Source organism: Aulonocara sp. 'chitande type north' Nkhata Bay, linkage group LG10, assembly GCF_057382095.1.
Source record: "Aulonocara sp. 'chitande type north' Nkhata Bay isolate Kocher_YH1m ecotype deep benthic linkage group LG10, A_spYH_male_GT1.1, whole genome shotgun sequence".
NCBI classification, from domain to species: domain Eukaryota; kingdom Metazoa; phylum Chordata; class Actinopteri; order Cichliformes; family Cichlidae; genus Aulonocara; species Aulonocara sp. 'chitande type north' Nkhata Bay.
Window position 1 is genome coordinate 34402093 of NC_141353.1, and position 22046 is coordinate 34424138.

The 22046-nt window shown below is 39.4% G+C and overlaps 1 protein-coding gene across 2 annotated transcripts in view; it reads right to left on the reverse strand.

Moving 5' to 3' along the window:
* Positions 1–986: 986 nt before the first annotated feature.
* The window catches only part of LOC147321277 (seizure protein 6 homolog), a 96211-nt gene continuing 75151 nt past the window's right edge, over positions 987–22046 (reverse strand). Inside the window, exons 5-17 of one of the 2 annotated variants that reach the window (XM_086309638.1) lie at positions 17774–17959; positions 16666–16834; positions 16023–16189; positions 15738–15932; positions 14805–14943; positions 6057–6253; positions 5065–5259; positions 4381–4572; positions 3999–4193; positions 3767–3805; positions 3554–3662; positions 3373–3469; positions 987–2234 (exon numbers count right to left, since the gene is read on the reverse strand). In XM_086309638.1, the coding sequence (XP_086165764.1) occupies positions 2208–2234; positions 3373–3469; positions 3554–3662; positions 3767–3805; positions 3999–4193; positions 4381–4572; positions 5065–5259; positions 6057–6253; positions 14805–14943; positions 15738–15932; positions 16023–16189; positions 16666–16834; positions 17774–17959 (1907 nt within the window). In that variant the 3' untranslated portion in view covers positions 987–2207. Of the gene's footprint in view, positions 3470–3553; positions 3663–3766; positions 3806–3998; positions 4194–4380; positions 4573–5064; positions 5260–6056; positions 6254–14804; positions 14944–15737; positions 15933–16022; positions 16190–16665; positions 16835–17773; positions 17960–22046 lie in introns of both variants that reach the window. The other variant, XM_086309637.1, reaches the window with a different exon arrangement.

Consider the following 22046-nt stretch of genomic DNA (forward strand, 5'->3'; position numbering starts at 1 on the left):
ACTTGTGACATATAATGTTACGTGTCTGCCCTGTTATTATATCAGGTAAGGACTTCTTTATGAGTTTAAAACACAAGTTTAGTCATTAATGAGTCAGTGACAATACTTATGTAACAATTTAATTTATTTTTTGAGAGGGTTATAGATAGTTAAAGATGAAGCAGTTTCCTGTATGTGGTCACAGCAGCTGTGATACTGAAAGAAAGATTTGTTAGAACAGAAAGGATTTGCACAAAGGAGATGAGATCTATCTACAAAATTGAACACAGGCAGATGCACCACAACATGACCCCAAGTAAACAACCATCTGTTGCACAGGGATTTATTTTGCACACTGCAGGATTTCAATTGTTTTGTAAAGCAGTGACTCAGTGACATGGATCAGGATGTGAGCTGATTACTGTATGCACTCACTAGATTTTGAGGATTGTTGTCCTAGGATGCTAATGATGTGGTGCAACTACACTTTGTAACATACACAAATTAGCTAGCTGATGTTTATCCTTTAAGGCAGACTTTACAGTGTGATAGGAGAAGAGCGGTATGCATAGCTAATGGTTCCTGAATGAAAACATGTATTTGAGAAATCCTCTGAGGCCGTATGCAGTCAGAACTACACAAATGCTCATAGTAATATATCCAGGATCATTTCTTAAATCCCTTAATCATGAACATTAAGATAGAAATGAATCATAAGTGAAAGTAAATGAATCTTGAATGAATCTTTCATGTACCTGTTATTTTCACATGTGATGACTCAGGTTATAGTCAGTCGTGAGGCACTCATATTGGACAGGCAGTCTATTTACAGATAGCAGACTCATACAAAGTGAAGCAAGTAATAATGGCAATTATTTTTTTCAAAGTCTGTTGGGTGGATGGGGCCTTTGTATCCAACAGAGCTGAACAATCAAAGCCAGATTTCCTCCAATCTCTAATTGCCACTGACTCGAGGCGATAAAAAGGACTCGAAAACATTCAATCACTGACAGTCATCAACAATTTACTTTAGAAAAATATCACCATGATGTCCCACAGATTAACTGATTTGACTGTGGAGAGAAAGACATATTTACAGTAATACACAAAATAGGTAAAATGGGGAGGAAAAAAGAAAAAAAAAAGAATATTGGAGTAAAAGATGACTAGTGCAGAGATGGTCCAAAGAAATTGAGTAATTCTTACTTGTGCTCTAAATGGAACACTCTTAACCTTTTTCATTCATCCTGTACAGATCAGACAAGGCAATCTGCTTAAAAATAATAATAATAATTTTAAAAAAACCCAGGAAATTATTGAGGGTGGTACAGCTTGTGAAGTGCATATATGCTCCTCCTTATAATACAGCTGTTAATTATTACAGCAAATCTCTTTTCTAATAGATGTTATTACCATTCTGATTCAATGTTGTCAAAATGAGCAGTGCGAGCTTAGATGAAAGCAAGTAGTTAGATGATGTATAAAGTGTTGGTGATCAGTCCTGGACATTTTATTAAACTGAACATAAGAAAATACAGGCTGCAATGGCAATGATACAGTAAAAAAAAAAAAAAGCCTATGAAATGTTTGTTAGGTGGGCAGCTATGGATTTGCCACTACATGTTTTTTTTTTTTTCAAATACCACTGCTAAAGCTTTTACCAAAAAAAAAAAAAGTCTATCATCAGCTTATGGTCATTTTAACTTTTCTTCTGATGAAAGTGAGTAAACAATTGTCACTTATAAACAGTAAAGCAGGGTGCTGATAAAGACAATACTAAAAAGAAGTTTGACAAGTCTGCATATGACATACATAGATGTTATAGCCACACATAAAATTGTTGTTCAATAACAGCACAACATTGTGAACTTCACTGAAATGCAGTGATAGACAAAGCATCTTCAAGGGGATATTTCTTTTTTATTAAGTAGCCTTATCTGTTATCCATTATTTAGGTATAGACAAACATGATTTAGCATTTCATTCTCAATATGTTACATATTTCATGACAGACCGACAATGTCTTTCCAAATTCTCACCAACCAGTGGTTCTTAAGAGAAAAAAAAATCTTCAGACAAAAAGTGAGTAAGTGGCAGGATCGAGATAAAATCAAAAACAGATCGTTGAACGGTCGGGGTACTGGAGTAAGATGAGATCTCAGAATCAGAAGGAGACCTCACCTCATAGTTGTTCTGCAGTACAGCCAAACTGGACATAATGACAGGATTTAGTATCTAGAATGAGTCTGCCAGTGCTGAAGGAGCAAAGAAGAGAGAATAGAGTCATAGAATTACTATTGTCACAACAGCCTATGCATATATTATGTACTTTGTGTACCTTTTGACTTATGAATCAGCTGGTAACTATACCCTCAAGAAGACTGAGAATATGTATAAAAACTAAATATCTATTTTAAATAAAAATAGCCATTTATGTAATTCTAGGTTCTTCTCACTACAAAGGTTAAAGTACACTTTATAGGTATATGCTAGTTTAAGGCTAATTAACGTCACAGCACAAGTTCATTTGCTAGATTTCATTTGCTAGATTTTACAGCAAACTGTACCTTTATACACACACGGGGACTGCAGCATATAGCATGATAAACATACAACTATATCATTTCCAAAAGAAATTGTGATGCTGTGTAAAATGTAAATCAAAACAAAACAGAGTGATTTCCAAATAATTTTAAAAGCCATATTTAAATGAAACCTGTACAGAGGCAACATGTAAAGTGTTGAAAATTAAAGGCCTCCTTTGTACTGTGGTGTTAGATTTGTAGATGCAGTAACAATAATGGCTTTTGAAAGTGTTCCTGAACGTGTGAATGGATTTCTGCTACAGAACCATTTTAAAGCAATGCTTTCTGGGTGGTTGACAATAGCATGATGTTATTATGCAGTATTGGAAATACATGTTGGTAAATTACATTTAAATGTTCTTTATCTATACTGTCTCTCACATTGAAGCATTTCTTAATCTCGCTAAAACACTCTTTTAAAAAAAAGAATTTAATTTGTTTTTGTATTTAGTCTACTGTTGCCCCCAAATCAGCGTTACACAGCACCACAACTTTTAGGGAAAAGTTGGGTAAAAGTTACCACTATGAGCTCTAACATAGCACTCTCACTTCTCTGAGAGGATAGAATGGAAATCCAGGATGCAAATGAGATGTGACATCAGAGTAAAGTGAGGAAAAATGTTCCTATCTCACAGCTCAGACCACTAGCTCTCAGTGATGAGTGACATGATGACGAAAGGTGTGAGGGCGCCCTCTGCTGGTGAGACATGAGATGACGATGGGATGACATCCGGATGGGAAAAGATCAGGACAGCACGCTGGTGTTCTGTGAATCCACGTCTTGCATGCTCATGACATCTGTACTTACTCCACTCTCATATATGGGGTTGTCGAAAGCAGACTCTTCTGTCATGTTGTCATACGGTGGCGAGGACATTGGCATTCTGATAGACTTTCCCTGGAGTCTGAGCAAAGAGTACAGAAACAGGAAACATCATGTAAAGCCTTTATTACAAGGGAAACGCATAAAATTTTGAGTCATTACTTACTTTGCAAAGTAGATGTAAATCCCAAGGACAATCACCAAGATGACTGCAGTTGGAATAAATACTGCAAGGGCAATGTTGGTTCCTTCTGTGCCATAATTTGTATTAACAACTTGAAGAAGAAAAAAAAAAGGACATAACATGTAATTACCCCTGTGAATGATTGTCAACAAATAAATATCAATCAATTCTGCAAGGTACTGAAATATGACTTACCATCTAGTCTGCGTTCATTTACATAATGTGTCGAGGACGCTACCAAGAAATAATTGCAGTTTAATGAGTATGTAGACCATATTTATGCAATGTGAATCACAGTGCATGCTTTATTTTTATGGCCAAAAGAATCAAAAGAACCTGCATTTGTAAACAGCACTTAAAACTGTTGAGATTCTGCTTTACTTTTTGTATATTTTGACTGTATTTAAAAGCTTGTTACGTGGTTTACCTCTGCAGGCAGGAGGAGTGCTATTCCACTGTGACGGGTGTCCAGGAACACAGTATATGGTGGCATAACCCTGCAGCTCATAGCCGGGGTGGCAGGAGAAAGTCAGCATCTCTCCTGCTTGATAAAAAGCCTTTTCAGAGCTCTGCATGCTGGTGGAAGCTGCACCGGGATTCCTGCATGGCTCATACTTTTCAGCTGAGGAGCAGTACAATATATTTGATTAGGACTATTATTATTTTCATGCACCTTTGTACAGTAAAAACAGTGACACATTGTAATTTTTGCCTTTTACTCATAATTGCTTAGCTGCACATCGCTGACAGTGTGGGCGTGCATAATTGCATGTCTGCGAATCTATGCTATTCTGACTGAGGGAACTTACGGACACATTTGGGCAGTCTCTCGTTCCACTTGGGCATAGCTGAATCACGGTTGTAGCAGGTTAGAAGGCTGGAGCCTGACAGGATGTAGCCTTTGTTACAGATGAACTGTACAGTCGATCCAACAGCAAAGCGACTGCCTGTGATCACTTTACGACTGTGCTGCACATTCCCGGGGTCCTGGCATGTCATCACTGGTGCAACACCAAAAACAAGTGATGATAATTAGTTATTACTGCCACCGGTGCTGGTACAGGAGTGATAAAAAGTATAATTAACAAGGAAAAATATTCAATTTGATATTGTTTTGATTTTTTTTTCTTGGGTAACTGGAAAAACCTTTAAAAAATTATGAGGGGCAATTACATATATGCACATTACATTGAATTTGTTGTGCAAAGGAAGTGCACCGGCTGCACTAAATATTGTTCCCTAAATGTCATATTGTTAACTATTTGCCACATGACAATGCATCCTCATGTTATGTATTAAAGTTGAACAGTCACAGAATAACACAGCTACATCAAACTAACTAATTAACCAGGTATTATGGTAACAAGACTATAATTAGCCATGTTATCATAATATTTAAGCAAAAAGGTCTGAGACTTGGACCAATGATGGCGTATTCTAACTCCCAAGGTGGACTAAAGAGAAACTACAAAGTTTTATATGCTTCCTCTCACCTTCCTCGCATTTTGGCACATCACCGCTCCAACTGAGATCCCACTGACACATGAGGATCTCAGAGCCAACCAGTGTGTATCCTGGGTAGCACTGGTAGGTGACCACAGTGCCGTGTATGAGATCAGGATGCGACATGCTCTTCCAGCCGTTGGTGATCTCCGGCAGCTCTGAGCAGGTGTCATTCCTTGGCACCTCTGTTGGCGTTGGCGCCATTGGTGTCATGCAGCGCAGATATGGGAGGGAAGAGACAGGTTGTTAAAAAAGGATTTGCAAAGATTGTGAGGACAATGTGTTACTGAGGATATATAAATATTCTCCTAATAATCCATTTTCTTGTATAACAAACATTTTTTTTATTGTTTAGAGCAGATCTAGATCTAAAAGGAATAATGAGGATCCTCAAGGAAAACGCCGAGCATTAATATGCAACCCCCACTGCAGGGAATAAATACGACTGCAGATTTTTTGCTTTCTTTGTGCTCTAAACAGAAACTGTTTGGGAAGAAAATTGTGATGTTTCCTAGGAGGAGCGCAGCATGTGGTTTGGCACCAGTCAATCTGTGCCTCCCTAACTGCAGCATACATGGCGGGGAACACAAAGAGTTAGGTAAAACCAGCTGATGTTGAAGTGAACACTTTTATTATGTTTCGTGTTTGTTGTTATTTAATCCTGTGCACCTGGGATAAGCCAGAAGACAGATAGACAAAGGCACAGCAAGAGTGGGGAACAAAGAGACAGGGGAACAAATACACCTTTCTTTTTTTTCCTGTTCCCTAAATGATGATGTGTTAGGTTCCAGATATGAGTAACATTTTACATTCCACATTTGTTTCCATTTGTGGTCCCTTGCTTGTGGTACTTTTACAGTAAAAAGTATACAATATATGTAATCCCAAGAAAATTAGAAGAATGTATGCCTTATATTAAAAGCATGTAATATTAGTGTTTTGGTTTTTTTTAAGAGGGAATGAAACTAAACCACCGTCTTACCAAAGAAGTGAACTACAAAGCCATTGTTGTAGCCGTAGATGTTAGTGGCAGGATCAGACTGAAACTGAATAGTGACATCAGCCATGGAGGTATAGAGCTTGAAATGTGGTCGCGTGCCACTGTATTGGCCCAGGATGTTGGCAGTCAGGTCATCACCATCATAGAAGGTCAGCAGGTCATTCTTCCCCAAATGGAGACTAGGATTGACATCACAAAAAAAAGGAGTTACTTTTTGTTTGTTTTCCCCTTAGTAACTTTGCAGATTCAGACAGAGTTCCCTGGCTCTGAGGTGTATTTGCTGAGTGATAGGTTTGTAGCATAAACCTATTCGCTGGAACGTTCAAGACAATTTACTACACAGCAAAAGCAAGACACAAGTAGGCAAAGTTCTTTGTGTTACTCATGCATGCGTGAGGCCTGCCTGGAGCCAAGTGTCGTTCCACCCACTTGACCTCTGTCAGACTCTCAGCCAGGTTCCCTGTAACACTCCTTTTATTGTGGTTATATGAATATGCATAGGTTCATACACACAAAGAGTACCTTGCCTGTGCGTTGTGTAAGTATGTGTGTGTGTGTGTGTGGGGGGGGGGGGGGGGGGTCAGAGTGTGACCCCATAGACAACTTCCCTAAACCTGCTGGCCTGGAAGTCCAGCAGTTCATCTAAACAAAAGGCACTTAGACTAAAACTGACATAGCTATGTTTATCCTACCATAAAACAATAAAACAAGGTACGACCTCTCCCATGCTCCCAGGGTGTGGGTGTGAATGCCAGAGCACTCTGGAATGCACAGGAAGTCTTTGCAGACTCCTAAGGATCACACATCCTATCACTACACAATCGATTATACACCTCTAAGCATATATGGTTAAATATTTCTAAGCATAAATGACAATCAACAATATAAACCTGACACTGAGTGTTGTGCACAGAGCTTCAGTTGGTAAATGTGTTCTGTCTCCCTTTACGCTGATGAAAGCACAAGCTGATGATACTAGACAGTGTCAGCAGTACTTGGAAAATTGCAATTTTGTTTATATTAGATGCATCTGATGCAATGTAAACATTAAATTATTCATGATTCATGTCTGTCTGACGCCCCCCAACACCCCACCCCGCATCCCATGAATATATACTGATGTGCATATATGGGTATTTGAGCATATCATCAAAATAATCCAAAGGAATTACTTTTTGAATAGTCCTACCGGCCTTTTACAAAAAGCTGCCATACAAGCAAAAACTGAATTATAGAAGAACTACAGAAACAGGTGTGTTTGTGATGTTAATGTGTGATTGAGTATACGGTAGTCAAGTCACAGTTTGGCGGATTTTTCGCTGTTACTGATTAACATAAAAATGCATTAACCTTTTTCCATTTGGAAAATTCATATGTCTTTGTAATCACATCAGCATCAATCAGACACAGAGTATGAAGAATACTGGGGGGAAGAAATGTAGTCATATAAGCTGTAGAGGACAAGAAAATGGTTGCTCTTACCCGTGACTAAATTTGGTGTCGAAATAGCAGTGCAGCTAGTTTTTACGACTTAACTTGATTGTGTTAATAATCACTGAACTGTACCATTTAAAAATTAAGAATAAAAATAGCACAATGCCTTCAATCACATGCTTCATGGGAGCCCAGCAGTGGTGTCTTTACAGCCGTCTCCAATGCAAACTGCACATCACTGTTTACTGTGCCAGATCAAGTGACAAAACAAGGGCACAAAGTGTGGTGAGAAAACAGTGCTCAGAGTACAAGTTTCAAATTACTATGCCTCAAAAATGTGCAGTTTCTGTAGCTGCTGTATGTAATTTCGGCTTGTTCTTAAATGGTGTGTCTTTGTCTTTTCTACATGTATTTGTCTGAGCAATAGATTTACAGTAACACTGTAGAGATATCCATATTGTTAAGATATCCAATTCTGAGTCAAGCTCATCTATAAGAAAAGCGACTGTTGTGTAACAACTGTCCGAACACAAATGAGTAAGAATATGTTACAAATAAATAATAATAATAAGCTCTGAGATAATATGCTATTCTCAAATGTTTAAAAAAAATCTCATTAATGAGCTGATTATTAATACTGACAAAAAAACTTTCAAGCAAACATATGCCAACACTCTAAAAAAATAAATAAAAAATATCTCAGCAGCACAATGCTGCGTATAAAGAGCACAGATGTGTAATAAATATTTAATGTTAAAAGATGAATGAAAACTAAAGTAATAAATTACAGCTTTTATAGCATTTTTGTGCTACTTTATGTTTGTGAATGTTTCAAGTATCTCATGCTCAACCAGATTTGATATATGTGACTGATGCACACATGAGCCATTGAAACGACATGACAGGATTTTTTTAAATCGCATGCTGAGGACAGACAAAATGCAACTACCAGCTGACTTGCTGTTATGATCCCCAAATTTGCTTACTGTATCTTTTAGCTTCTGGATTATGTTCTTGATTGAGTTTTTGGCTCCAGTTTTGCATTATTTTATATGATGACCTCAGTTTTATGATATTACTGAGTCATAGTTTTGTGGTCACTATAGTGGTCCTTAAGATTTGAAGCAAAAACATATACTGTGATTGTGCTCACCTTTGTTCAAATTCAAATTATATCACCCAAATTAAATACTGTTTTATCCAATAAATTACTTGAAATTGTCAAACATGCCAACACTGTCACTAAAACCTGCTGTAAATATTGCCACTGCCTGCTATTAGCCTGATATCAGTCTGTAACTGAATGCTATCTGTTTCTGATAATAAAGCAATTAAATGATGAATTGTCAAAAATCGCATACCTGTTGCTGTTTACATAAACAGAAATCCACATTTGCACCTATTCAACCATGTGTTGTTCTATAGGAATATAAACCAAATGTAACCGGCTGGCAGGCAGTTGAGTCGAGTCCTATCTTGTTGGTAACCAGTTTGCATTTATAAATTAGTTGCGAACTAATTTATAGTTGCAAACTGTTGACAATCTCTCTGAGAGTGATTGAAGTTAGTCCAAGTCAGACTATGATGTTTGCAGAAAGGTTGCCTCCTATCTGTGCAACTGCCTTGTGATCTTAAGTTGTCATGATGTGCAACACTCAAGTTCTGGGCAGACATTCAGTCACCACAAGCTGCAGTAGGTTGGAGAATGTTTAAAAAATTCAATGCAATCACCAAGGAGCCGAGGATTTTATGTAGATGGAATAAGGTTGGTGTTTAATTTTCATTCGTCTGACTGAGCTATTAGCTTTCTTACCTTGCTCTGTATTAGGAGCAAACTTTGTCAAGTATGTCCAGTGTTTGATGGCTGAGCCGATTTAATGTAAGTTTGCTCAGCTAATGTTATCTCAAGATGGTGGTGCATTTGATGAGCCATGTTATCTGTGATTGACGGCGTTTCATAATAAAGGGAAACAAATGACCTCTCTTCTACTCTGTCTTTTACCCAGAACCTCCCCACAGAATTCCTCTGAGAGCAAACAAACTGCTGTTAAAATCAGACTAGGAATAAATCTTGAATATTTTATGTTGACTAACAGTATAAACAAAAAGCAGATCTAATTAGCCCCACAAGGTTTGCTTCTGTGAAAAATAATGCAAAATAAAATTTTAACACAATATGGCCAGAATGATGGGTAGATCTTTTTTTTTTTTTTTGAAGAAATCTGGACAGGGTTTTCCTCCTGGACACAAATAATGAATGTGGGCTGCATGAATTTGGGTGGCAATGTACTCCCTCTGGTTAGCTGGAACACTATGAGGGCAATTTACACCTCCGTGTTCTCTGACAATCGACCACTGTGGATTGAAGTGACAGGAATGACAAAGCCAATTTTCACTTCCAAATCTCCATGATAATACTCTATGGAAATACAGACCTGGTGCCTTCTATGAGGGCATCTACAGGATAGGCAAATAACTTTTTTGACCTTAAACTTCCTTCTTTCTCATAAATCTATTTGAGGAATACCATGAATTCTGCATACACTGCATGGAATCTTCATTTCTGTTTGAGCTCTTCTTCACCTTTGGGTCATAAAAGCTATCAGTCTTCTCTGCTCTCATGGATTTCCTCCCAGAGTGATGTAGATCTGTCATTTGGTATTAATACTGTGTGATTACATCCGGTTTCTGCATTCTCATCACAAATATATACCAACACCCACTGATCCCTTTTGCCACATACTATAAAATGTTGCCAATGTACTGGCTGTTCTTTGTCTCTTGTTTTTTTTTTAATGAAGCTAGTTTCTAATTTTACTACTTTCACTGTGATTGATTTTCCTGTTTTTTCCTACTACGGTGGTTTATCAGCACCACAGCCCATATTCTTTGACACTAATGATGTATAGTGAGCTCCATCTCAGCCGTGTTGATCTTTGCCCCCTTTGTGCAAACCAGTGCATCTGAGAAATCTTTCCTCACAGTTTTGGCAGTGATTTGGTCTTTAAAGTGTTTTAATCAAAATATATTTATCAGTGCCATAGCTGACGTTCTGATAAACAATTAGGTGCACAACTTTGCCTTTCAGCGTCATTAGGTCCCCTCGAGATCTTAGATATCATGTTCAACACTGTTGTAATATCCAAAAACAATCAGTATTGTAGTGGGCACCATCAGCGGATAACTTTTCCACTTGATGCACTGAAACCACTCACGTCTGGCTTCCTAAATAGCCCCCTCAGTCACGCTAGCTCGTCAAGAACCTTGCGGTCAACCTTGGTTTTAAATTGCCCTACTGACCTCATCTGTTCTCTAACCTTTCTACCTGAAGTTTATTAAAAAATCCCAGTGACACCACAGAAGACTGCCAAACGCAAGATGCCTCCAGTCCAAACATCCACAGCACAGTAAGTCACTGCAGGCTACTCGGCCACACACCGCACCAATCTGGCAGTCACTGTACCCAAATGTCATCCCACATGGCTCCTTTCTTAAAAGATGGCCCCCAAGTCATGAAAAGCCAGTCCTGTCCTGGTTTGAAAACTGGTAACTAATCTTAGAAATATGTTGTCCCTGAGTCATTTGCTCTGTATCCATGATTTCATAATTCTTTTCAATTTTCGAAAGATATTGTGTTTCTGGGAATACAGCAACAACATCTGAGATCTTTGTTGGTAAACAACAGTCACGAACTACTACTGGCCACAAACAAAGACGGGTGAGAATGCAAGACAGACTTAAAAAAGATTATTTATTTGACTAAATTTAGTCAGATCTTACTTGACTGAACATTTCCCTCACCAACTTGGCACAGGCATTTGCAAAGTTCCAAGGTCTGCTTGAAAAACAATTTCTGAAAACTCCTCTGCATACCAATGCCACCGGCTCAGTTCTGCAGATGAGGGAATGACAGTTGTTTTCTACAAGCCTGTAGGCATTCTGTCACCTTCACTGACCAGTCAAGTTTAAAGAACACAGCAAATCTCTATTAACTCTAACAGAATGGAAATAGCTCACGGTACCATACTTTCAAAAGCAACCTTCTAACATCTTTTTCATACATATTTGACATTTAAATTGTTCTGCTCAGTTCAAATAACATAAAAAATAGGCACCTACATAATCACAGCATAAGCTGACGTCCAGGTTGCATGTCATGTATAGAGTCACCACAAGAGGACTCTAAAAACCAGTAAGTTCAAGCTGCAAAGTCTCCAGTCCTGCTCACTAAACTGAAACATTAGCACTGTTAAAGAGACTTTGTGATCATTTTGTCTGGTGAAACACACTTCCAGATACAATACGCTCAATGCTAAAGCACACGCGGACCACTTACCTAGCTATATTCCACAGGTGGGGATATCAGCTGTAACCCCTTGTGTCTGGCTCTTGCTGGAGCCATGCTCCATGCTAATTAGCAAGGAGTCGGCCCTCCTGTTTGGCCTAAATTAATTAATCAGTCCTCATTATGCACATTGCTCCTCTGTAATTGCCAGCACTGGCACAGTGATGAATGATAACACAGAAAACATTCTCATTACTGCAGAAAAGTGTGTGCCCACCCTTATAATGAGACGACTCTTATCCACAAGAGCCTTTTGTCACTTTAACATGCTAAACGCATGCACACAAACACACGTTGATGCAAATTACATGTTGGCCGAGCCTAAAGGAATGCTTTTTCTCAAGCAGAGTGGACCAGACTTGAAGGTAATGGTGGGGTCCGCAGGGATCAGACAAGCTGTGGGTTTCAAGTGCCAGGAAAGCTACACATGACCAACCCTGAGATAAACTAAAGCCGGCCACACCACCATTAATTTACAGTGAACAGTCTCATGTGGCCAGGATTAAAAGAAATTTGAGCATGGTGCAATTTAAAAAGAGGGCACTGAATGAAAATCTGTTTACCTCTAATCAAACTTGTTTACTTCTGCGTGATAAAAAAAATAAAAAATCCTCTCTGATCTTTATTTTATTACCCTAGGTGCACTGGTTGACTTTTAATAACAGAGATTAATCACTGGGTCTTAATCTCTATCTAAAGATCACAGTGGCATGCAGGGTCACATAAAGCTCAGTGCTGTGTTCAGACATTGTTTTGTATTGGTCTCCTCTAATGCTTTTATTCCCTTTTGATCTGCGGCTCATATTTGAGTGACGGCTCATATCTCAGTGCCGGACAGATATAGTTTGGGAAATGATGCGTATTTAGACCACGCAGCAGTATACAAAACTGGGCATGAGCAGAAATAATCCCCGCCCACACAAATGTTCAGTACGACACAGCTGGGCGATATTAATCTGTATCTTTATGCTTAGTTCAGCAACTTTTAAAAGATGAATGAGCATTGCAGTGGAACACAGTATTTGTTACTATATCTACTGTTGTTCTAGTGTACATTAAATATGAACAGGTTAGTTTATTTTTATCAGTATATTTTACACTCTCTAGTTTAGTCAAGTCCCAGTTTATAGCAACAGAACCACTCCTGAGTACAGTACTGGTTGTAGATTGTGACCACCTCACTCTGATAACAAAGTATCACAATTCAGATACACAGATATAAGAATGCCATATGATGACTATGCCTAGACTTAATCATTTTCAGTGGTGAAGCTTTCTTCACCAGGAACTCAGAGCCACATTCTTGGCTTTATTATAAGATAAGATAGAACTTTATTAATCCCTCGGGTGGGTTCCTCTGGGAAATTCGATTTCCAAAAAAGCACAGCACCGACAGAAGTTACAGAGTTATACACACACACATATATATAAATACAGAGACAATATAAATAAAATATACGAAGGGGATAAATAGAATAAATAGGAATAAAAATAAAAATACAAGTGAATTGCACATTTCAAGTATTGAGTCTATTGCACCGTTGACTATTTACAAAAGTATTGCACAAAAGGTAAATGTTTCACATTGTGTTACTGCCTGATTAAAAACATATGTAAAACAAATTCCACATAAGAAAAAATCTAAATTTAAATAGCTCAAATAATAAAATGCTGAGCAACTGACCAAACGTCAGTTATACCGCTACCGACTTAATGCACGGGATGTACAATAATGAATTGAAGATGGTGCATTAGTGCTGAATGTTAAACTAGCGAGCACTGTTCCCTATGCATCCACAAAAGTGACCATGAATGTCTTAACTGAAATGATGGAGTGATTTAAATCAGTGAAAAAGCTTCATGATTGCCGCCTCTGGCTGCTGTTCACTATGGTAGATTTGTAGTAATGATGGTGATTTGATTTGTTCTGGAGGTTGTCTATTAAGGACAGCTTGCAATCTGTCTGTACAGCCTCAGACTTCATTTCATAATTATGTCCTAATTTTATTACACTGTTCAGAAAGAATTATGAATATGGGAAATATGAAAAGTGAAGGGAACAAATTCATGCACGCATGCACAATTGACCACTCTGACCAACAGCTAGCAATTGCCACTGGTTGAGATTTGTCAGCGACTTTTTTTTTTTTTACAACCTCAGGCAGTATTCCCATTGGTTTATTTTTAACCTCTCTGTGCCCTCTTGTTTGCAAGTGCTTCAGGCAACAACAGGAATCACTTATGATGTAGTTTTGGTGCTTACGATAGGCTGCATGTGCAAGGCAATATTGTGGAAATCATTCAACCAAAGCAAAGGGATAAATCCATAAAAGATAACAAGACAGTGGCACAAGATATATAATTTTGCGGAGTTTTTTGTTTTTGAGAAAGGCTCCACGTACCATAAAGAAAAGGTTGTGCGATTATTTTCACTTCAGTTAAGATCAATTACTAGTGTAGACTGAAACAAAATGTGTGTGCATTCAGGGGACATTTGTGCATGAGTGACTGGTGAAGGTGAAACAGTGTGCCTGGATTTTGTGTGCGCATCTGTCTGTTTTGACATCTCTGTGCATTTATGCTGAATTACAGTTGGGTAGGCTGAATAAGTGGCTCAGAGTAGTTGACTGCCAGAGCAGATTCATTTCAAAGCCAACTCTGAGGCAGACACCAGGGAAGTGAGAACAGGAAGGCTTACTGGCTAATCTGGTCAGAGAGCGAGCTGGAAGCAACACAGAATTCTTAATGTAGGGGATGTTGAAAAAAAAATCTAATTAGTGACTGCAACCACAGAAACACTTTCCTGTTCGCATTTTGTAGTGTGTTTGCGTAGATGAGACAAAGGATGGGAAAATAACCAAGAGGGGTGTGTGTGTTTATATCTGGAGCCTGACATCCTCTCTGACCTCCCTGAGTGATTTCTAGTCTTACACCTGGGTGCAGTCTCTTACACTTGGATGTCAAGCATGATCCGCTTGTCCTCTTCCACATGGATACCCCAGATGCAGTCCTGCCCCTTGTCGTAAGCCTCGGGCCAATTAGGAGACAACACAACACCAGCAGAGTCTGTGATCTCCCCGCTGCACACAGCTGCAACACACAAACAGTACAAGCTGAAAAAACCAATTGTAAAAGATTTGAAGATACAGGAAAGTAAGATGCAAATTAGAAATCAATTCACTCAAAATATATGTTGGTACATAGATAATTTTGTCTAGCTAGATTATGCCCGTGATCTTAGTGCTTAATAAAATACAGCTGAAATCAGGTGCTGTGCAAGCATCTTGGTGTGATCCTCGCAAAACTGCAAACTGACACTGAACCACTTGGTGACCATGACCCATACGAGCAGAAATTAAATTTTCTTATAGCTAGCTTTACTGGAGAGCTTTTCAATTTCACTCCGTTGCAGAATAACCATGAAGGCTTTAAAGACCAAGACTAAGGTCAGCATGTCATGTTTGTGTGTATGTGCATGTGGGAGGAGTGAAACAGAGAGGGGAAGGGAAGGGCTCAGGGTTGGGCCGCTATTAAATGTGATGCGTCGCCTGTGAACTGTGGCAGTTCTCATCTTAGGCCAGCTATTGTGCGCCTTTAATCTCGAGCACTTCGAAAATCTGCCCTGCGAGCGCACATTTCAAAGTAAATCGTTGTTACAGTTTTGAGAGAAAATTTATCACGGATCAGAGGAAAGCAGCTTAGGAAGATATAGTTAACTGTCACTGGTATTTAATATTAGAAAAACTAACTCCTGCAGTGATCAAGCAGACAATGAAAGCTTCGGGTCCTCGGGTCAATCTGATATTGCTCCAAGTTCTTCTCCAGTGGAAGCACTTTTATTTTATTTTTTTTATGCCCTGCAATCATGACATCTGTTAACTCACCCCTACAAGCTGGCTCGGTCTCATTCCACTGAGGGTTTTGTGCATCCACACACTCAATCACCACAGAGCCTTGCTCCAGTGTGTAGCCAGGGTCACATGAGAATTCGACCACTGCGCCCACACTGTAGGTGGAATCGCTGCTGCTGAAGTTCCCGTACTTCACAAAGGGCTCGTAGCACATCCCTTTCGCAAAAGCTGCAGACAGAGTGTATGACATTGAACATAAGTGACAAGGATGGTGCAAGATATTATTAGCAAACTCTGCATTCTGCCTCATCAGCTTGCCTTCGTATCTTATGGCTGCGCCGGTGGAGGTCATCGTCCCGTCTGTGGTGAACTCCACAAACAGATAACGTCCGGTACTGAGCACTCCCTCATTTGGCAAGTATTCAACTTCATAGGAGTCATACACAGGGGGAGAGTCTATGTTGTTGCCATTTTTTATTAGCAACCTAAAAAAAGAAAACAGGGAGAGAGCGCTGATGGGATTAAAATAGATGTTAAAGAAAGAAATTACAAGGTACCCGAGACCTGCTCATTGTTCCAGCTGCAGCTGTAATAACTTTGTGATAACATTCTACACCTTGTAATGAGGTGAATGGGCATGCATGACAATTGCCATATGGATCAGTGGTTACAGAAGGATACATAATGCAATTGCAGTCTCCTACCTCTCACTACCTTCTGGTCCCCTCAATTCATTTGCCTGACAGAGCACACTTAAAGGATTATCATGATAAAAGGTCCTTTCAAATTCATCTGTCACTCCCTAAAGATTTTGGTCATTTATAGCCCTCGAGAATTTTAATCCTCCATCTGCAGGAATACTGTTATTCAGAGTTCAAAGCTCGACGCAACTCACATTTCCACACTATGCTCACATTTATTCTCAATGTGTGTTTTGATTTTAACAGCATACATAAACTACCTGTCATCATCTTCTGCCAAAGCCACCTTTTCAAAGTGAACGTGAAGCCGGTGGGCTTCAGGTGCCTCCAGAACCCAGTGGCAGGTCAGATTGTTGCTGTAGTTGCCAGGAAAACCAGGAGAGACGATGCGGCCATATGTGGCATTTTTTATCATTCCCCCACAGGATGCTGTATGAAAAGAAAAAGAAAAGAAAAGAAAAGAAAAAAGGACAAAGAGTAGGAAGTAAAAACTTGATGAAAAAAAAGTAATGATTCGAACTGTGGTAGGGGGATTTTGGAGAAAAGTCCCTGTCTGAGCACAGATTGCATCGATATGCAGTGGACTGTGGCTGAGCTACACCAGGCGGCTCTCCTGGGTCTAAGAGTGCCTGATTGTTTGTGAAGGTAAAAGCAAAACAGCGGCAGTAACACTATCAGTTTAGAACAGCTGCAGGCAGGCGCGGTGAAAGGCTGGAACTAGCAGATGAGTTTTTACCAGCAGGAGAAGGAGAGTCATGTGGCCCAGTTCTAATTAAGGCAGCCAGGTCCAATGGCCTTATTTTGCCCTGTCTCCAAAGAACAGCTCCCTGTGTTGCTAATCACATGCAAACACGCTCATTTGCCCTCCGAGTGTGACTCAGTAGGAGACAACACGGTGAAAGGCTCTGTTAATCAAAATTACCTGTTCTCTCAGAGAAAGCTGAAGAGAAACAGGCTTGTGTCTTTAAAATTGCGAGTTTCACTTTGCAAATTATTTTCCTTAACTCTTTTTTCTTTTAACTCTCAAATATAAGAATAATTAAATAATTATTAAAATTAATAGCAATACTTAGATGTTTGCTTTGAAAGCCTGGCAGTCAATGTTAACTACTTGAACATATTCACACTCACTGTCAGGCAACGAGCCTGAAGGTAATTTAGTTTACAAAGCAAAATTAAATATCAAACCAAATCACCCAACATTCCAATTAAGCTGAAGGGATAAGCCCATAACCCACTGTTATAGCGTTTAGATTTCATTTAGTTTAATTACATTCTTTGCAGTTTTATTGTTAGAGTATCAGTTGGGTGGGTGGGGGGATCTTGTTGCCCTGAAACTTGCCTATCCAGAAAACGAATTTGCCTTACCGACACATCGGGGTTCTTTTCCACTCCAGTAAGGCGTGGTTGCATTACGACAGGTGAGCATTTTTGGACCCTGCAACTTGTATCCAGTGAAACAATTGAAATAGGCTTCTCCGCCGGGATGCAGGTGCGTCACTGAAACCTCTCCACCAGCAGGCTCTTTGGGGAATGCACAACTCAGCACAAAGGCTGCAGAGGAAGGAGTCAAAAATAGAGGGAAAGGGAAATGAAAGTGCTCTTATGAATACATTATAATTTGATAATTTTTGTTGCAATGTATCGATTTATAAAGTTCAGTATGTTATACAGTAGTGATAGGAAAGAGAGACAGAGAGACAAAGCATGTTTATACTATAACACCAGTAATTGCATTTTAATGTAACTGATTTCACCATTAGCAGCTGTGAAATCACAGCACAAATAACTAAATGCATCATTTTGGGAAAGGACATGCTTGGTCTAAGTTATTTTTATTTATTTATTTTAATTTAGCATTTAGAAAAATCATTTTCCAGGGTTTTTCAGCCTTTTATTTGTCTGAGCACAATCCAGTCCTGGACCAAACTGCCAACAATGTTAACTGGCTGCACAACATAATCCTCTATGTTCTGCATTGTGTATTCATTGTTGACCAAGTTGTCTCTCCTCCAAACCACTGCTGAAGACCCATAAATATTTAAATCCAAAATGATTGTGAATTTGTGCAAATGAATCTGTCTCTGTCTTCCTGTTTCTCTTCAACATGCAATTAAAGAAGTTATTAGAACCAGCCTTCAGATTTGTTTATATACACTACATCTTTTAATTGTAGTTTACCAGTACAAACAGTATGCAAATGTACAGAGACATGTTCTTGGCACTAGAGTAATTATCATCACTGTGTGGTTTGGTGTATAGTTGCTGCAGATACTTTGACAAATGGATGCATGGTTGGTCGGATGAACATCATAGTGGGTCTGTAACGTTAGGCTGAGGAATAGCCTCTATAGTGGTTGTCAAAGAGTTGCGATTGCAGCGGGGTAAGATCAATGTTCCCAGACTTGCTATGCATTGTTGTCCTGTTCCCTTTTTAAATAAATGGTGTAGGACGGCATGGAGTTCACTTTGATAATGAAGTAAGCTAACCAAGTCTTTAATGGAAGCTATTAAACAACCTTCTCTTCCTGTCTAATAACCACACTGTTCTACCTCATTAGTGTAGGCACTTAATGGCCAGACTAAAACTTTTAAACTTCTGGAAATGTGTGAACAACAGAATATAATTGGACGCACTATGGCTTGTGCTACAATAACAGTGTGATTGTGAGACTGCAGAAGTACAGAAAGCTAGAAGCCTTGTATAACATGCTTTAGCTTAATGGAGCGGATGCAAAAGCTAAACAAATGCTAACAGGCAACGATAACAAAGTAAAGGGCAGCTGGTAGTCATGTGTTTGTTAAAACTGTCTTGCTGAAATCATATTTGCAGCCTTAAAGTCTTAAATTACAGCACAATGGCCAAAATTAATAATAATGATAATATATGGTAAAGGTAGCTTGCTCACAGTTAAGTGAATTGTATAACACTCATAATTTTAATATATATTTGCATGATTTCACAAATGGCTACGTAACATCAAAAAAGTACGTTTACATCAAGAAATGGGTTTATCTTCAATATATCGAGTCTAATTTGGTTCAAATACAAAAAAGCACAGATACAGGATCCTCAATAAAAGAGCTACAAGACTGGCATCTTAACATGGTGTGTTTAGTACTAGAGCAGTAGCCACATGTATAAAGCAATAGCACACACTTCATAGACAGGGTTGTTGGCCCACCTCCACAAAAGCAGGGCAAGTGGAGGTTAAACAGTGCAAACAGATTAGACAATATGCAGCAGGTTGGATTTGAAGCGCTTTCATTTCAACCAAGTCATTTGGACATGAAAAAACATCACTTTAGTGATGTTTTCTACCATTACCTTGAAGCTAAATTGTCTATTCAAAAAAAAAAAGTCATTCTATCAATCTTTGAACTTGAACTCGAGGGAAAACAGCCCTAAATGCATAACGGCCATAAAGGTTTGTGAAACTACTGACTTATGTGTTTCTTTTACACAAGCCACTGGTTTCTACCATAATGAAACCGGCCTTTGCGTTGCAGTAAATCAGTGAGCCACAGGGACGAGGTACACTGCCCCTGGGTCATCCATTCCATTCATAGTTTATCACTAGCTCCAATGAACCTAGTTATTGCCATTATCATAGCAGCATTTACATCCCTATTGAGCATGCAGTGGGAGAGCCAGAGGCAAAAATTGTGGAGCCAATTCCTGAAGTATTAAATTACGTGCTGCCTCCATTCCAGTAGATGTGGTGCTGGGCCATAAAGTCTGATTGTTTCACCATTAGAAATAATAGATCCACAGTGCAGACAGCCAGGAAGATTAGCTGATGGTGCTGTAGAGCCACAGGAAACAGATGTGAAGCGTATGTCTTTAGTTATTGTTTTCTTGTAGTGGGGAGGAAATAGTCATAGTAATACTCATGTAAACCCACAGTAGTACAGTACATGCATAAGCTAGTTGCAAAAGTATCATTAGAATATTCAAATTCTCTCATTAAAATATTGTTTATTACCTTTTAAATACCACAGATTTACTGTACGATTGTGGTAAAAAATAATGCAGACTCTCACCCAGGGAAAACTCAAACTCTGATGAACAAAAAGACATAAATATTACACTGGCTCAGTATTTTTTTTTTAACAAAAGTGATGCCAAAATGCAGAGGCAGTGTAGGTGACAAACTGAGTACACCCAACAACTGAATAGCTTGTAAAGTCATCTTTATCACCAACTACTTGATGTAACCATTTTCTGAATGACTTTATCAGTCTCTCACTTTGTTGTGGAGGAATTGGCCCACTGTCTTTTACAACATTGCTTCAGTACATCGAGGTTTGTGGGCATTTGTTGCGTTGCGTAGGATCATTGTCCTGTTACGTCACAGGATTTAAGCCAAGTTTTAAATGCTAGATAGATGACTCTAGAATATGTTGGTTTATAGCCAAACATCTCCACTTTGGTCTCGTTTGCCTGAAGGACATTATTCCAGAAATTTTGTGATTGTTCAGATGCAGCTTTGCAGTCCTATGCCATGTTACCATGGTCTTTTAGAGAAAAGAGGCTTTCTGCTGGCAAGCCTTCCAAACAAGTCATGTTCAGTCTTTTGTAATTATGCTTTCATGACCTTTGGCATTTAACTCCTGCTAACAGAGGCCTATTGAGTCTGAGATGTAGCTGAGCAGATCCTTAAAGTTGCGAGGTGGACCCTCTTGTTTGTCCAGCAAATCCCACAGGTGCGTAACTTGATTGAGAACTAGGGAATTTGGCGGTCAAAATCTCAGACTCATTGCTGTGCTGAACCATTTTTTGTTCTTGGCAGGGCACAATATCCTGCTGAAAGAGGCCACACCCATCAAGGAGTACCTTTTCCATGATAGGGTGTACATGGTCTACAACAGTGGGTAGGCAGGTGGCACGTGTTAAAGTAACATCCATGTGGATGACCCAAGGTTTACTAGGTTTACTAGCAGAACGTTACTCAGAGCATCACACTGCCTCCACTGACTTCTTCCCATAGTGCATCCAGGTGTCAGGGGTTCCCAAGGTAATGTGATTCATCAGACTAGGCCACCTTCTTCCATTGCTCCATAGTCAAGCTCTGATGGTAAATGGTAAATGGCCTGTATTTGTATAGTGCTTTACTAGTCCCTAAGGACCCCAAAGCGCTTTACACATCCAGTCACCCACCCATTCACACACTGGTGATGGCAAGCTACTAAGCTTGTAGCCACAACCACCCTGGGGCGCACTGACAGAGGCGAGGCTGCCGGACACTGGCGCCACCGGGCCCTCTGACCACCACCAGTAGGCAACGGGTCAAGTGTCTTGCCCAAGGGCACAACGGTCGAGACTGTCGGAGCCGGGGCTCGAACCGGCAACCTTCCGATTACAAGGCGAACTCCCAACTCTCGAGCCACGATCGCCCCATGATGATCAAGTTCCCATTTGTTGACACTGTCAACAGCGGACTGGGATCAGCGTTGACTGGTTTGCAGCTATTCAGCCCCATACACAACAAATTGGGATGCACTTCTGTCAGTATTCTGACACCTTTCTATCAGAACTAGCATTAAGTTTTTCAGCAGTTTCAACTACTACTTATGTTAGATCGGATCATGTTGTATTCCATGACCCTATCAGTACCCAGGACCTGGTTCACCACTGTTC